At 41.6% G+C, this 14,133-nt stretch overlaps 2 protein-coding genes across 2 annotated transcripts in view; one reads left to right on the top strand and one right to left on the bottom strand.

The window, feature by feature from the left end:
- Window positions 1-1,009: 1,009 nt before the first annotated feature.
- LOC119839462 (serine/arginine repetitive matrix protein 1) lies at window positions 1,010-4,859 on the bottom strand. The gene is made up of 6 exons (XM_038365727.1): window positions 4,762-4,859; window positions 3,581-3,673; window positions 2,617-2,742; window positions 1,955-2,459; window positions 1,227-1,371; window positions 1,010-1,102 (listed from the first exon to the last, which is right to left on the bottom strand). Exons 1-6 carry the CDS (start codon window positions 4,857-4,859, stop codon window positions 1,032-1,034), a joined length of 1,038 nt encoding a protein of 345 aa, XP_038221655.1. The 3' UTR covers window positions 1,010-1,031.
- Window positions 4,860-7,767: 2,908 nt separating this feature from the next.
- The window catches only part of LOC119838033 (programmed cell death 6-interacting protein), a 9,598-nt gene continuing 3,232 nt past the window's right edge, over window positions 7,768-14,133 (top strand). Inside the window, exons 1-12 of the mRNA XM_038363849.1 lie at window positions 7,768-8,026; window positions 8,141-8,259; window positions 8,331-8,458; window positions 8,530-8,683; window positions 9,048-9,172; window positions 9,310-9,411; window positions 9,685-9,901; window positions 10,307-10,430; window positions 12,041-12,218; window positions 12,606-12,800; window positions 12,900-13,379; window positions 13,919-14,074. Of these exons, the coding sequence (XP_038219777.1) occupies window positions 7,827-8,026; window positions 8,141-8,259; window positions 8,331-8,458; window positions 8,530-8,683; window positions 9,048-9,172; window positions 9,310-9,411; window positions 9,685-9,901; window positions 10,307-10,430; window positions 12,041-12,218; window positions 12,606-12,800; window positions 12,900-13,379; window positions 13,919-14,074 (2,178 nt within the window). The 5' untranslated portion in view covers window positions 7,768-7,826. The remainder of the gene's footprint in view (window positions 8,027-8,140; window positions 8,260-8,330; window positions 8,459-8,529; window positions 8,684-9,047; window positions 9,173-9,309; window positions 9,412-9,684; window positions 9,902-10,306; window positions 10,431-12,040; window positions 12,219-12,605; window positions 12,801-12,899; window positions 13,380-13,918; window positions 14,075-14,133) is intronic.

Genomic DNA, 14,133 nt, shown 5'->3' with positions numbered 1-14,133 from the left:
TTACATCTAAAACTAACTTAGTACACAGCTCTGTATTAGTTTATAGAAAGGTCAATTTTTTTATTTTTTTTTTTAATTTTTAGTTTTATAGCATTGAAATGCTTTTATAAATGAGAAATTTTGAAAGAATAGAAAAAATTTTTTGATCACGAGGCAGGATTCGAACCTGCGTATCTTGCCTAACCGTAGCAACGCCTAGCCTCTCGGCCACCCGTGATCCTGCCACAGTAATCGAATTTCTTCTACTCTTTCGGTTTCATGTGCCTAAGGGGCACCCCACGCCATCTATTGAGATGATTAAGAACCATCACAACCAATACGAAACATTATTTCAATGATTACAATATTGTATCGATGGAACGCGGCCTTTGTTAAATTTAATTTTTAGTTTTATAGCATTGAAATGCTTTATAAATGAGAAATTTTGAAAGAATAGAAAAAATAGAAAAAAATATATATAAAACTAAACATTAAATTTAACAAAGGCCGCGTTCCATCGATACAATATTGTAATCATTGAAATAATGTTTCGTATTGGTTGTGATGGTTCTTAATCATCTCAATAGATGGCGTGGGGTGCCCCTTAGGCACATGAAACCGAAAGAGTAGAAGAAATTCGATTACTGTGGCAGGATCACGGGTGACCGAGAGGCTAGGCGTTGCTACGGTTAGGCAAGATACGCAGGTTCGAATCCTGCCTCGTGATCAAATTTTTTCTATTCTTTCAAAATTTCTCAAGGTCAATTTTTACTTGATATTTGTTTATTTTGTTACAATTTAACTCAAAAACTACTAGACTACTAGTAGACCTAGACGACCGACAGTAGACCGATTTTAATTATTATTTCATCATTTGAATGCTAAATCACCAGTAGCTTAACTCTGATAGTGCAGGTTATTATTTTATATTAACATGCGTCAAACCGGGCGATGACGGGGCAACATTGAGTTTTCTTACAAGTATCAGCATTACACAATAAAAGATGCAACTTACAATGGTTAATAACATTTTTTCTTCATTTACCTATTTTTTAGATTTGACATAAACGTACATTTTTGAGATCATGTGGAGGGCTTGCTTCCTCGCTCGAACTGCTTTCTTCTGCAAGAAAATGTTTTTTTTTTTTAATTTACCCATTCCGCCATTTGTTCAGGCGCACGCTCATTAACTTATTATATTTTTATGCTTATTTGACTCAGAAAGTAGGGATAAAGAAGGGCTTTACCTTTATTGCTTTTGTGATTGTTGAGTTTGTGCTGCAGAAGCGGGTAGAAGCCGCGCGCCGTGGCGTTGTGCGGCTCGTACTGCAGGATCAGGCGGCAGTACTTCAGCGCCTCTGCGTACTGCCGCCTCATTATCGCCGACAGAAACTGCAGTTACGTATTCACTATTTAGTAATCTGTGACTGAAGTTATATATTATAACAAACACCTATATTGTTTTACATAATATTATTTTCTTGTGTGTATTTTTATTGATTAAATTTTCGTTGACGGTAAGCTAAACGGTTAACGGATTTCTACGAAAATCAGTGCAGAATTAAAATACCACATCTACATTTATTGTAATTTAATTTTATAATAAGAAGAAAGATTTGTATTTTAATATTTTGTATGTGTCGAATCAACAAAACAAAAACTAATGGATGGATTAAAATAATCCTTCACCCTTAGAAAGCTAAATTTATTCCCGAGTAACATGGCCTATGTTATACATTTTTGCAAATAAATTGAAATCCCTATTTAAATGGGAACAAAATTGTAACCCACGGTATAACCCTTTAGTCAAAGAATTACCATGAATATGGTAATAAGATGTTTCACTACCGAAATCGAGCTAAAGAGAACTAGATAGTTACTAATCTTCATACATAAAAAACCATTTCATAAAATTGCTTCGTTGCAAATTTGTAAGTCATTTTCAGGTTCTTCATAAGATATGCGAAGAGCGCACCTCAGCTAGAAACTCTGAAGGTGCCGAAGAAGGCTCGTTGCCGTCCGAGCAATCCGGGCTGGTGGAGTGTCTCGTGGCGGTATCCATAGCGCGGGCGCGCACCAGGCGCTCCAGCGAGGCCGAGTCGCGCGCGCGGAAGTGCTCGCTCTCGGGCGTGTAGCGCGCCGGCGCCGGCGGCAACTTCACCACCAGGCGGCGCGGGGGCGGCGCGAGCGCCGCGGGGGGCGCGGGGTGCGCGGGGGGCGTGCGCGGCGGCGACGCGAGCCGCGTGCTCAGCAGGCGCAGCGCGGCGCGCGACGCCGTGTCTAGCGCGTGCGGCGCCGAGCTGGCGGGCGGCGGCCACGAGGCGCGCGGCCGCAGCGGCGGCGGGGTGGGCCTCGGCGGCGCGGGCCGGTACAGTCGCGAGTTGGGGACGGGCCGCCGGAACACGCGCTTCCGTCTACGACCCCGGTTCGAGCTCACTCTGTCCGCTTTCCGCTTCGATTGAGTGGCTGGGCCCGGATAGCTGTACGGTCGAAGAAAAATCGTTATTCCCAAATATTGCTACTAAACATACCTATATATCTGATAAATGCTCGTCTGTCTGACGGCACCCTGCTTTATAGTTACAGAACACCAATAATGTATTTCTCAAAAAAAGCTCAAGACATGTATGTACTTACAGGCGCGGATTGGGCGTGTAAAGTGGGCGCGGGCGGGCGGGGGCGGTGCGCGGGCGGGTGGGGACGGGGCGCGCGCGCCGTGGAGCGCCTAGGTCGATCACATCCACTCCTGTCTCACTTGCCGAACTAAAAGTATAACATATAAATTTAAAAAATTGCCGTTATATTTAGGCCGTTTTTGTTTTATGCTGAAAGTAAAACCTAATCAAGAAACATCAAAACAATGTAGAAAAAGTGCAAAGATATTCCTGCGCAGCGATCAATAGCAACAATTTAATAATGAGAGATGTTTGCTACGGGTTCCGTGGCCTGTAGGCCTTGCAATTTTTTTTTTATTTGCATACATTTAAATCCTATGAAAGCAACGACTCAGTATTGTATACGAGTCGTATATCTCAGCTATTCATACCTTAGTGCTTACTTATGAAATGTTCTTTTTTATCTCGGGGAAACATCTCATGTCCACGAAAAGATCCATAATGATGCATTTGAAGGAAATTTAAAAATTCCGATAAATAGCGCTTTATTAAAAATATGACATTTTACATGATAGCAGTTCATCTTCTCTCACCACGCGGGCGAAGCCGCTTGTGAAATGTAAATCTTTGAATTCACTGCGAGGAAGCATTAAGTCATTCGCATTTTGCAAATCATAGTGAATAGCGAGTAATATATGGAAGCTGAGATTGAGGAGCAATACTTTTTTTAGGCAAAAACCATCCAAGACAATCATTAAAAGTGGGTTAGTTGAAACCACGAAGCAAGGTTAATGCTCCTAGCGCGATCGATGCGCGGTCTGGCAGTGCTGATTGCCGCTCATAAATCCGTTGCGAGATCTTACATATATCTATGTGTTGTTTTGGTTATTCCACTTTCACAGAATTTCAAAACGGCGTCATATAATAAAGAGTCTAGACTATTTTCGATCGACTCCTTAATTAAACATGTACAAGGTGATACGTACCCAATCTCTTCGAAGGGCTGTTCTTTGAGATGGGAGGGCACCACGATGATTTCTTTCTTGGTACTCTTAGCCGGTGTCCGCTCTGCGGTGTATCTGAGGAAAGCATTACTTTAAATCGATGAAATCGATTTTTTTAGAGAGATCTTAAATAAATAATACTTATAATTTATTAATAATTAATAATAGTTATTTTTTCAGGAATCAAATAGAACAAAAGCTTACGATTTGTGATCAGTAGGTAAGTGTAGGTCAAGCGGAAACTAGTCCACAACACGTAATCGTGCGTGTTAATAGCTTGATGTGTATGGTCTGCGGTATGGCTGTGCTTATGGCTTGAATAATGCAAAAACTAGAATATTTACAATACCATTATGCATGTAATCGATTCATTTATATATGTATATATATAGAAAAGCGAAAGGTCACTAAATCATTCAACACGAAATCTCTTAAAGCACCCGACGTACGAGTTTTGTTTTTTTTTATGTCATCGTCGGCAATGGATATGGTACCCACCATATTATAGTAAGCTCTACCACCGCCCATGAACATTTGGAGAGGCTTCAGGTCGATTGCAAACCTTACGCCTTATTTTGCCGACTTCAAATTGGAAAGGGAGAGAGGGAAAGGATTGACGAGAGGAATAATGGAAAGGACTAAGTAGGGTAAGGAAAAGGATATGGGCCTCCGGCTCCCCCAATCACCGAACGAAACACAAATATACGATTTAGTATGAAATACTTTACTTTAAGGTTACGAGAGACATTAATAAATAACCTCCGATAAAGTTACAAAATTAATAAAATAATGAATACCCATATAGCTGCTTGAACATTATTATGATTGAAAATATGTATGAAAGTTACAAGTTACAATATGTTTAATGTAAATATATTATAACGCTTGTATTATTAAAAGATATCACCCTCTCTGTTCTCACACTCACAATCACGCATAAAAATCACCTTTAAAATTCCAAGCTGGATAGTACACAAACTGCGTAGTGGATACGTGGCCAAATCGTGACCAAAACAAAAGCACACCTCAAAAATATGAATCGATTTCAAGAGCAACAGTTAGTTTTATTGTGATCCGCAATGCTCTGCAAACCGTCTCGTACATATTTTGTACAAATTACTTCCATATCCAGACTCCGTGTGTTATTCCAGAACACTACTTACATGAGAAAGAAACTGTAGGTTGTTGAAAGGCGCAAGCCGTTTCCACTGTGCTGTCTCCGAGTATTCGATACTACGCCGCGCGAAAAAAGAAATCTCATCGCGCATGCTCAATGTATAATATACCTACATATCATATACTGTTTATGCATAAAATAGTATCTTAAACGTTAGAGCTCAAAGTAAATATCTATATCTTCCAATATAATGCTGAAGAGTTGGATTGTCTCCTATTTTTCGTTAACTGTATCAACTTATCGATGGAGGCTATATAACACCTCGCTACCTACAGCTCTGAATACGAGTGTTCAAGCGACTATAAATAATGGGAAAAATTATTCCTTTTGACAGCAGACGCAGCTGCGTGGGTTGGCCAGTAAGATAAAGAGAACAGAATTGGAGACATTTGTTGATGATAAATTCATTAGTTACCTTCTCCCAAAAGTAAGCAAACACTACCACACTAATTACACTTTCACACTAATATTATAAATGTGAAAATTTGTTTGTTTGGATGTTTGTCCATCAATCACGCCTAAACTACTGAACGGATTGAATACAGATTGGATTGGTATATAGACAGGGTATAAACTGACTTGAGTGATAGGATTTATCCCTATTAAACGCTCTCTTGGGATAACTAAATGATAAATCATTTATTAATGTCCTTATTCCACGTGGGCAAATCTGCGGGCGGAAGTTAGCATACATACTATAACTACTGGACGGATTTGAATGAAAGTTTTTTTTTGTTGTATAGTTATGTTAGATATATGGGCAACATATCCTACTATCCTATTTGTACTAATATTATAAATGCGAAAGAGTGTAAGGATGTGTGTGTGTGTGTTTGTTGCTAAAAACTACTGAACCGATTGCAATGAAATTTAGTACGTAGACAGCTGGACAACTGGAATAACATATAGGCAACTTTTTATCCCGATATTCCTTCGGGATACGTACTTACGCGGGTGAAACCGCGGGGCGCAGCTAGTAAGCTATAATTTATTTCGAGCACTGGAACATCTCTGCCTTCTGCCATATAAAAAAATTATTACACTTGATGAGCATTTTCTGCTGAGTATAAATTTGAAAAACTGAAACACCTTTTTTGTGGTGATTCTCGATGTAAGCCAGAAGGGCTCACCCTGGTAGCTCACGCTCACAGGCGTGTTCTATCGCCGAGTCTAGCCGCGCGTTGGCTTTGATTATTTCGTCGTCGGAGTCGATCAGGACGTATCTCAGTCTCCTCCGAGTCCGAGTGGGATCGGGTTGCAGTTATGAAACACCAAGAGCCCAACTACGCTATAACATCTATACGGAAGAGGTTTTAGCGAACATTGTTCAGTGTGATGGGTATTTTCTGATGACTTATAAAAATCTAAGGTTTGTAACTTCCGATGTAAAACTTCAAGAGTCCAGCTACACTATAACATATATAGAAATTATGTCTTAGCAAAATTGAGTTGTTCAGTCTGATGGGCATTTTTTGTCGACTTCGGGAAGAAAAGTTCTTCCTCCAGCTTATTTACGTTCAAAGTTCAGGCGCAAGAAATCGCGGCCACCAGCTATTATGATCAATATTTTAAACGGTGTACACGTACTTTATCTAGCTTATTTGTTTATTGCTAGGTCGGTAATTATTTATCTAAAACTTAACTATATATTATTGTCATTAACATTCCCCTATTTTTTATCAAACTGTCAATGTCTGTTGTACAAAAGATCATGTTTAAAATGCAATGTATAGTTTTCGTTGTTGGAAATAAGAGTGAATCGCCAAATATGTTGCTAAGTGTAAAAATCGGGAACGGCTCGACCAATATGGCAAACCATTTAAAGGTTTTTTAAACGTACAATAAAAGTTTCTTTAAAAAGAAATACGTGTAACGGCTGAAACCGGAACAGACCGCTAGTCCTTAAATAAATAAAGAGAACCTCTCAAAATGTCAGACGACACACAATCTAGCCCTAATGAATGTGCATTGCGTAGCCATGCTGAGTGTGCGTCATGGACCGTGGACGTTAGATAGTAATAAGCAAATAATTTGTTCTCTTTCTTAATTTCCATCTGTATTGCATCATCGAGACATTTCATTTCATTCAATAATCCCAAAATTTGGGATGGATTAGAGTTTAGACCTACACCAAACTAGAAATGAAATATTTCACTTACGGTTTTTTAAGTAAAATTGGTTTTAACACCATGTTTGTTATATTTAATATTCACAACAAATTTATTTTTTTATTTAACTTTATATTCTAAAATGACACTTAAAACTAGACAAGGAATGGAAATCTGTTTACAGCTAGGCCATGAAAAAACAAATGAATATACTATATATTCTCCAAAACAGAAGATATATTAAAACTAGCGACGCGCCCGGGCTCTGCACGGGTGCAATAATACCCGAAAATCTTCCTTTTGAATCACTCTATCTATTAAGAGAAAACCCATCGAAATTTCTTGTGTAATTTTATAGATTTAAGTATACGGACACACAGACGGCGGAAAGCGAAAAGCTTTGTTTTTGTTATACGGCTAAAATATCAATTTACTGCTAGTCCGGTCAATACAGATATTAGGAGATACCTAAATTCCCATCGAGCTGAAAGTTAGTAAAATTTTTCAAAACAATTTTCTCAAAATTGCATTTTTTTGCGATTTCCTTCAAAACTGAATGTTTTACCGCAAAATTACCCGAGACATTTGTAGATCGTTTAATTATAAATAAGAAATAGAAACGTATAAATATTTTTTTCCTAGTTTTTAGGAAAAAATCTATTCAAAAAGATGTAAGCGTCTTTTGACAGGACTATAGGACATAACAAAACGAAGGTCTAAGTATCTATTAGCATAATTATATGCCTATTCATAATTCATAATGGGAAGTATTCGATTAAATACCTATAATATCAGGATTTTTATTTATCTATTACAAAATAAGTTTTTGTAAGTTTTTGCTACTGCCAACATTTGTATTTATTTGTCATGTGTCAAATGTAATTTTTCTGTAAGATCACTAATCACAAATCACAATTCACAAACAAAGTCATTGAAGCTAGAAATGGCTGAGCTATTAGCCGTCCCGTTTAAAAAATCTTCTGACGTAGACATCGTCAAACCATTAAAAAATTTGATTCAAAATACATACAGTGGAAGTGAAAGTACAGAAGACTTTAGCGATGCGATCAACGAGCTGAGCCGTCTGCGGACCGCAGCTATTTGGAAAGTGTTCGAGAAATCTTCACTAGACGTTCTGTACAGGTATGTTAGCACAGTATGAGTCATTCATTATTATTGAATCATACTTCAAATTAATAAAACTTATCGCTGATACAAATGCAAGCCGCTTAGTTTATACTTTTACACTTTTTCTAGTTACTATGACCAACTTGTATCGTTGGAGAGTAAGATCCCACCACAAGAAGTGCAGATTCCGTTTAAATGGAAGGATGCCTTCGACAAAGGATCAATTTTTGGGGGTAGAATGAGTCTCAGTAAGTACAAATGTCAAATACTATTATTTGTATTTTGTTATTGTCGGAAATTAACTTACTATGTATTGTAGCAATAAGCTCTTTGGCTTATGAAAGGATGTGCATCCTGTTCAACATAGCAGCCATGCAGAGTGCTATAGCTGCTCAACAGCCTCTGGATACTGAGGAGTCTCTCAAATTAGCTGCTAAATTACTGCAGGTACTTAACTCCTCTTCTATGGTCATAGACATTCTCTGACACTTGTGTGATATACTTATTTAAATTTACAGCAAGCGGCTGGTATTTTTACATATCTGAAAGGGAACATAATGCTGGCAGTGCACCAGGAGACCACTCCTGACCTGAACCCCGACACCCTCAATGCTCTGTCACAACTGATGCTTGCTCAGGCACAGGAAGTCATTGCTTACAAATGTATCAGAGGTAAAACCTTAACTGAATGAACCTGTTACATAATATATTGTATTCATTTATTACACTTTATGTTGAGTGTGTTTGCTGAAACTCATATTGAATCAAAGCAAATGTTTCATAACAAAGTCTAGATGAATAAAAAATTATTCCTGATGATCCTTGATGAGTGCCAAAAATTTATTATGATTGCTTGATACAAAGTGAGACAAAAATGTTATAAAAAGCACACAGTATTGAAAATTTACTGGCATATCCATGTTTCGCTAATGGTTTTCAAATGAAGGAATAGATTATTTCTTTGCCATAATTTGATCAGGTATAGAATACCAGCTATAGTATATAATTTATCTTTACAATATAATTTAATTTTAAGATGAAATGAAAGAAAGTATGGTGGCTAAGGTGTGCGCACAGTGTGAAGAGCTCTTCACGGATGCCCTGCGCTCTATGCAGAAGGATGCACTGAAAAATTTATGGGAAAGAGATTGGCTGTCCACTGTGAGTGATGTCACATGTTATTTAAATTATATGGTTCTAACATTTTCTCAAAGCTATTAAAATTATTATTATAATTATATACAGTATTAAATATTATACTTCTTGCATTTTGGCTCATTGTTTTTCGTTCATACCAGATAAGCACGAAGCAGGCTATATTCAGAGGACTGACCCAATATTATCAGGCTCAAGTGTGCCGAGCCAACAAGAGTGTCGGGGAGGAGATCGCTAGGCTACAGGTAAATCTAATATGGTTTGGGGAAAATTTATATCTTCAATTTGTTATTTAGATCATAATTATACATTATAATATTAGCAACTAAGACTAAGGATAATTTTAACAAAACAATAAATATATCATAGTAAGTTTTGTTAGATAGAAATTGGTTATAAAATTTAATTAATTATTCTATATTATTATTATTATTTGTATTTAACTATATATCAATATCTTCAATGAATTTAGTCCTAAATGAGATGAGTACACGAGTGAGGGCGGCGGGTGTGCGCAGGTGGCGAGCGCGGAGCTGCGCGCGGCGCCGGGCGGCGCGGGCGGCGGGCGCGTGGGCGACGTGGCGGCGCGGGCGGCGCGCCAGCTGGCCGCGGCGCAGCGCGACAACGACTTCATCTACCACGAGCGCGTGCCCGAGCCGCGCGCGCTCGACCCCGTGCCGCGCGCGCCCGTCGCCAAGCCGCTGGCGCCGCCGCCGCGCTGGGGCGCCGCCGCAGGTCTCGCTCCTGTCCACTCTCTTGTTTCCGTTTCCCGTTTACACCGAAATTTTGTTTTCCCGCTATTTACTACTCCCGATTTTGTACTACGACGATGGAACTGTGTTATTTTAAAAGAGTATCGGTTATTAGTCATTACCCACTTTGCGTAATGGACAATCGGTAAAATTTAAATAGTTAGAACTCAAAAGGGGGTCGTATTCAATATCAGTCGATCGTAAGAAGAATATACTGCAATTATACAAAACTGTCTAATCAATTTAGTCATTCGATAACAAATCGCAGCCGGTCCCAAAGACTATAAACAAAGTGAGGGTAGTTGGGCCGCTTCAGCTTTGTATACGATTGGATAGCTAGACAGGTAACGAAAGGCGGCATGTGACAAGGCCTGCTTGTGTCTGGCAGACCTGTGGGAGCGGCTGCTGCCGGCGGCGGTGCACGCGGCGCTGGCGGCCAGCGGCGCGCGCCGCGCCGAGCTGGTCGGCGCCGAGATCAACCAGCTGCGCGACGCCACGCAGCTGCTCAACAGGTCGGCGCTCGCGCATTTACTTGCCTTCCGCTCTAACTATTTATTTAATTATTTGGCCGGTCAAATTTGTTTTTGTTTTTGTTTGGCCTGCCTGAAAATGGATCTTTATGGCGATCGTTTCATAAGTTTGATTATAGGTGACCCTTTTAGCAAAGGCGACTCTCCCTCACTCATGTCCCGCGGTAAGCTTCAGCTCATCGTCCCAGCTTAGTTATTGTCGTCCTCGCCGTCTCTCGGATACCTATATAACGATATTTTGGGTCCACTTTTTTTTGCATCTCGACATATGGTTCCAGTGCAGTTTCTTTTCTGTTATGTTCATTTTTAAACACACTGTAGAGCTCTCATTGTGCATAGTTTGGACCATCTTCCCGAGTGCCTTTGGATTTTCATCTGGTAGAACCAGATTGTCCGCAAATCAAAAGGTGGTATAGTTTTCTTTCGTCTGTGTTGAGGCCTAGACGTACCCAGTTAAGGATGCATTAGTTTTCTAAAACTGCTGTAAACCCAGTTTGGGGAAATTGGATCTCCCTTTCTAACTCCTCTCCTCCTCTCTAGATCCGGAATTCTTTGCCCAAGATTTCCAGTTGGATTTTTGCTTTGGTAATATTAGTAGCATTAACCTAAATTCTCCCATGTTGTTTTATAACTAATGCAATCGATTGCCTTTTGCGAATCTATAAAAGCTGGCTACAGTGTCTTGCTGAATGAATTATACTTCTCAATTATCTGCTTGACTGAGTGGATGTGATCTGTCGTAGAAAGAATTTGTCCGGTCCTGGCGCCTTTTTCTTTTTTAATAATTCAATAGAGCAATCTCTTTTTAAGTCTTAAATAAGGGCTTCACCAATCTTGCCTTTTTTACTTCGCTTCCTAAAATGTCAGATTCACACTTCGGCAGTCAGCTTAGATGTTTGTGTGAGATGGTGCTTACATGCGACTTTGTTTGAATAAAGTCTTTTATAAATTTCCATGACTAGTTTGTTTATTCTTCTTTTTACTTCTTTTTTCCCTAAGGAAATCTAATTTAGACACCCACTCTTTTCGTCTTTCCTTAAGTTCTTTTAGAGCTTTTCTTACACAACGTTTCCTCATATATAGTATTTGTCTCTCTAACACTTCTGGACTTTTATTTTTACAATCTCTCCTACTCATCGATTTATTTGCTTTTTTTGGTTATTATTTTGGTTTTCTTCGCTTTTCTATTGAGACAGTAACTAATTTTTCTGTGTGTTATCAATATTTGTGTGACTATTTGCTTTCGGTGGTATAAGTAGTCATACTTCAACTCCTTGTGGCTACTTTTACTTTTTACAAGCTCTCGTAGATTGTATTTTTAATGACAGGTTATAGCAATGATGTGGTTGAATTTCCACAACTCGACGTTGAACCTCTACTTTGCTCGATATTATGAGTGTAATGTACAAATTTCCCTCCTAAACGGCTCGAACTCCTCTGTGAATTTCGGCATTATATAAGGTACTATACTCCGCGAAAGCTGCAAGTTTCATGATGACGGTTAGAGAATGGGAAAGAAAGTAAGCAGTCGACCGTTTCTTAGAATGGGTCGTCTATAATATTGAGTGCGAACGGACATGTTGCGCCCGCAGCATCCTGGCGTCGCTGAACCTGCCGGCGTGCATCGAGAGCGAGAGCGGCGGCGGGCTGCCCGAGTCCATCCGCAGCAAGGCGCGCGCCGTGCGCGAGGCGGGCGGGCTGCCCGCGCTCGCGCAGCTCATGGCCGACCTGCCCGACCTGCTGCAGCGCAACCGCGACATCCTCAACGAGGTGCGCTCCCGACCCTCGCTTACTTTCTATTCATTAGCCGTCGAACGATCTCAAATTCATCTAAACATATATTATTCCAGCTAAGACATTGCACAAACATACGCACTACTGCATTATCCACATATTTCGCATATCGCGTACGCACACTCACGGGTGAGATATAGTGCGATGTTATGGGGAATTACCGTCAATGCAAACGAATTATTTAAAGTACAAAAAATACATAAGAAATTTTGTTCAAATAAAACCATTGATGTATCATCGTTTAATATGTGCTCCTTAGTTAGGATTAGTTGCAACTGAATGTGTCCGCACAACTAGCTTTCAGCTTTCACTGGGGAAATCTTGTCGATTAGTATATAAAGCAGGGGGCTGGGTGTGTGGCAGGCGGACCGCATGCTGCGCGAGGAGGCGGAGGCGGACGCGGCGCTGCGCCAGCAGTTCGGCGCGCGCTGGGCGCGCACACCCTCCGACCAGCTCACCGAGGCCTTCCGCGCCAACAGCGCCAAGTACGCGCAGATCATCGACAACGCCGTGCGCGCCGACGCCATCGTGCAGCAGAAGTTCCAGCAGCACAAGGAGGTGAGCGCCGACACGCTCGTACACACCCGTACACACCCGTACACACCCGCGCTCCGTCGACATAACGCGAACCAACGTGTCGTGTGCGGTTGGTTGCAGAGCATCGAGCTGCTGAGCCGCAGCGAGGGCGAGATCGGCGCGGACGTGCCCGACGCGCCGGCGCCGCGCGGGCCCGACGGCGACGCGCTGCGGGCGCTGCGCGAGCTCATGGCCGACGTGGAGGCGCTCAAGGCGGAGCGCGACGAGATCGAGGCGGCGCTGAAGGACACCACGCTGGACCTGCGCGAGCGCTTCCTGCAGGCGCTGGCGGCCGACGGCGCGCTGGACGAGCCCGCGCTGTCGGCGGGCGCGCTGGGCGCCGCGCTGGCGCCGCTGCAGCGCCGCGCCGGCGCCACGCTGCGCGCGCAGGAGCGCCTGGCGGCCGAGCTGCAGGCGGCGCACGCGCGCCTCATGGCGGCGCGCGGCGGCGCCAGCGGCCGCGACGCCGCGCTGGGCAAGCTGGCCGCCGCGTCCGACGCCTACCAGGACCTCACCGCCAACCTGCGCGAGGGCGTCAAGTTCTACAACGACCTCACGCAGGTGCCTCAACTGCTCAGTTCACCCCATGAATTATTTATATTTTCAAATCCAAATTTTCTAACTTAATTTTACTATATTTTACATCATTCTATTTTCAATATTGTGCATGCTGTGTTCACCAATTTAACACCGTGAATGTAACTTATTTTAAGAGGTTCTTAATGCGTTAACTATAAACTATAAGTTAATTTGAACTTGTGACCTAAGAAATTGTATTAGAAATTTATCACGAAGCGGGAATCGAACCACCACGTCATTTATTGATTAATTATCTCGATAGATGTCGTGGGGTGTCCCTTTGGCACATAAAATCGAAAGAGTAGAAGAAATAAAATTACTTAGGCGGGATCACGGGTGACTCAGAGGCTAGACGTTGCTACGGTATGGCAAAAAGACGCGAGTTCGAATCCCAGCTCGTGATCAATTTTTTTCTATTCTTTTCAAAATTCTGATTAATAAAGCATTTCAATGCTATAAAAACTAAAAATTAGATAATTTATTGTATTTCAATTACACATGTTGATCGTCCTCGTCGACAGCTGCTGGTGGCATTCCAGAACAAAGTGTCGGACTTCTGCTTTGCGCGTAAGACCGAGAAGGAGGAGCTATTGAAAGACTTGACGCAGGAAGCGTCGCGGCCGAGCCAGCGGCCCGCGCCCGCGCCGCCGCAGCACCACGTGGACGCCGCCAGCGAGGTGCGCGCACACGCACACACACACACACACATACACACACACACACACACACACACACA

Source organism: Zerene cesonia, chromosome 3 (genome assembly GCF_012273895.1).
Source record: "Zerene cesonia ecotype Mississippi chromosome 3, Zerene_cesonia_1.1, whole genome shotgun sequence".
In the NCBI taxonomy this organism is placed as follows: domain Eukaryota; kingdom Metazoa; phylum Arthropoda; class Insecta; order Lepidoptera; family Pieridae; genus Zerene; species Zerene cesonia.
This window is presented reverse-complemented; position numbering and strand designations above follow the sequence as displayed.

Coding starts and splice junctions, on each gene's coding strand:
- LOC119839462 (XM_038365727.1), bottom strand. CDS start 4,859: ATGAGATTTCTTTTTTCGCGCGGCGTAGTATCGAATACTCGGAGACAG. Junction 2,460..2,616: donor TACACGCCCAATCCGCGCCT/GTAAGTACATAC, acceptor TCGACCGTACAG/CTATCCGGGCCCAGCCACTC. Junction 1,103..1,226: donor CAATCACAAAAGCAATAAAG/GTAAAGCCCTTC, acceptor ATTTTCTTGCAG/AAGAAAGCAGTTCGAGCGAG.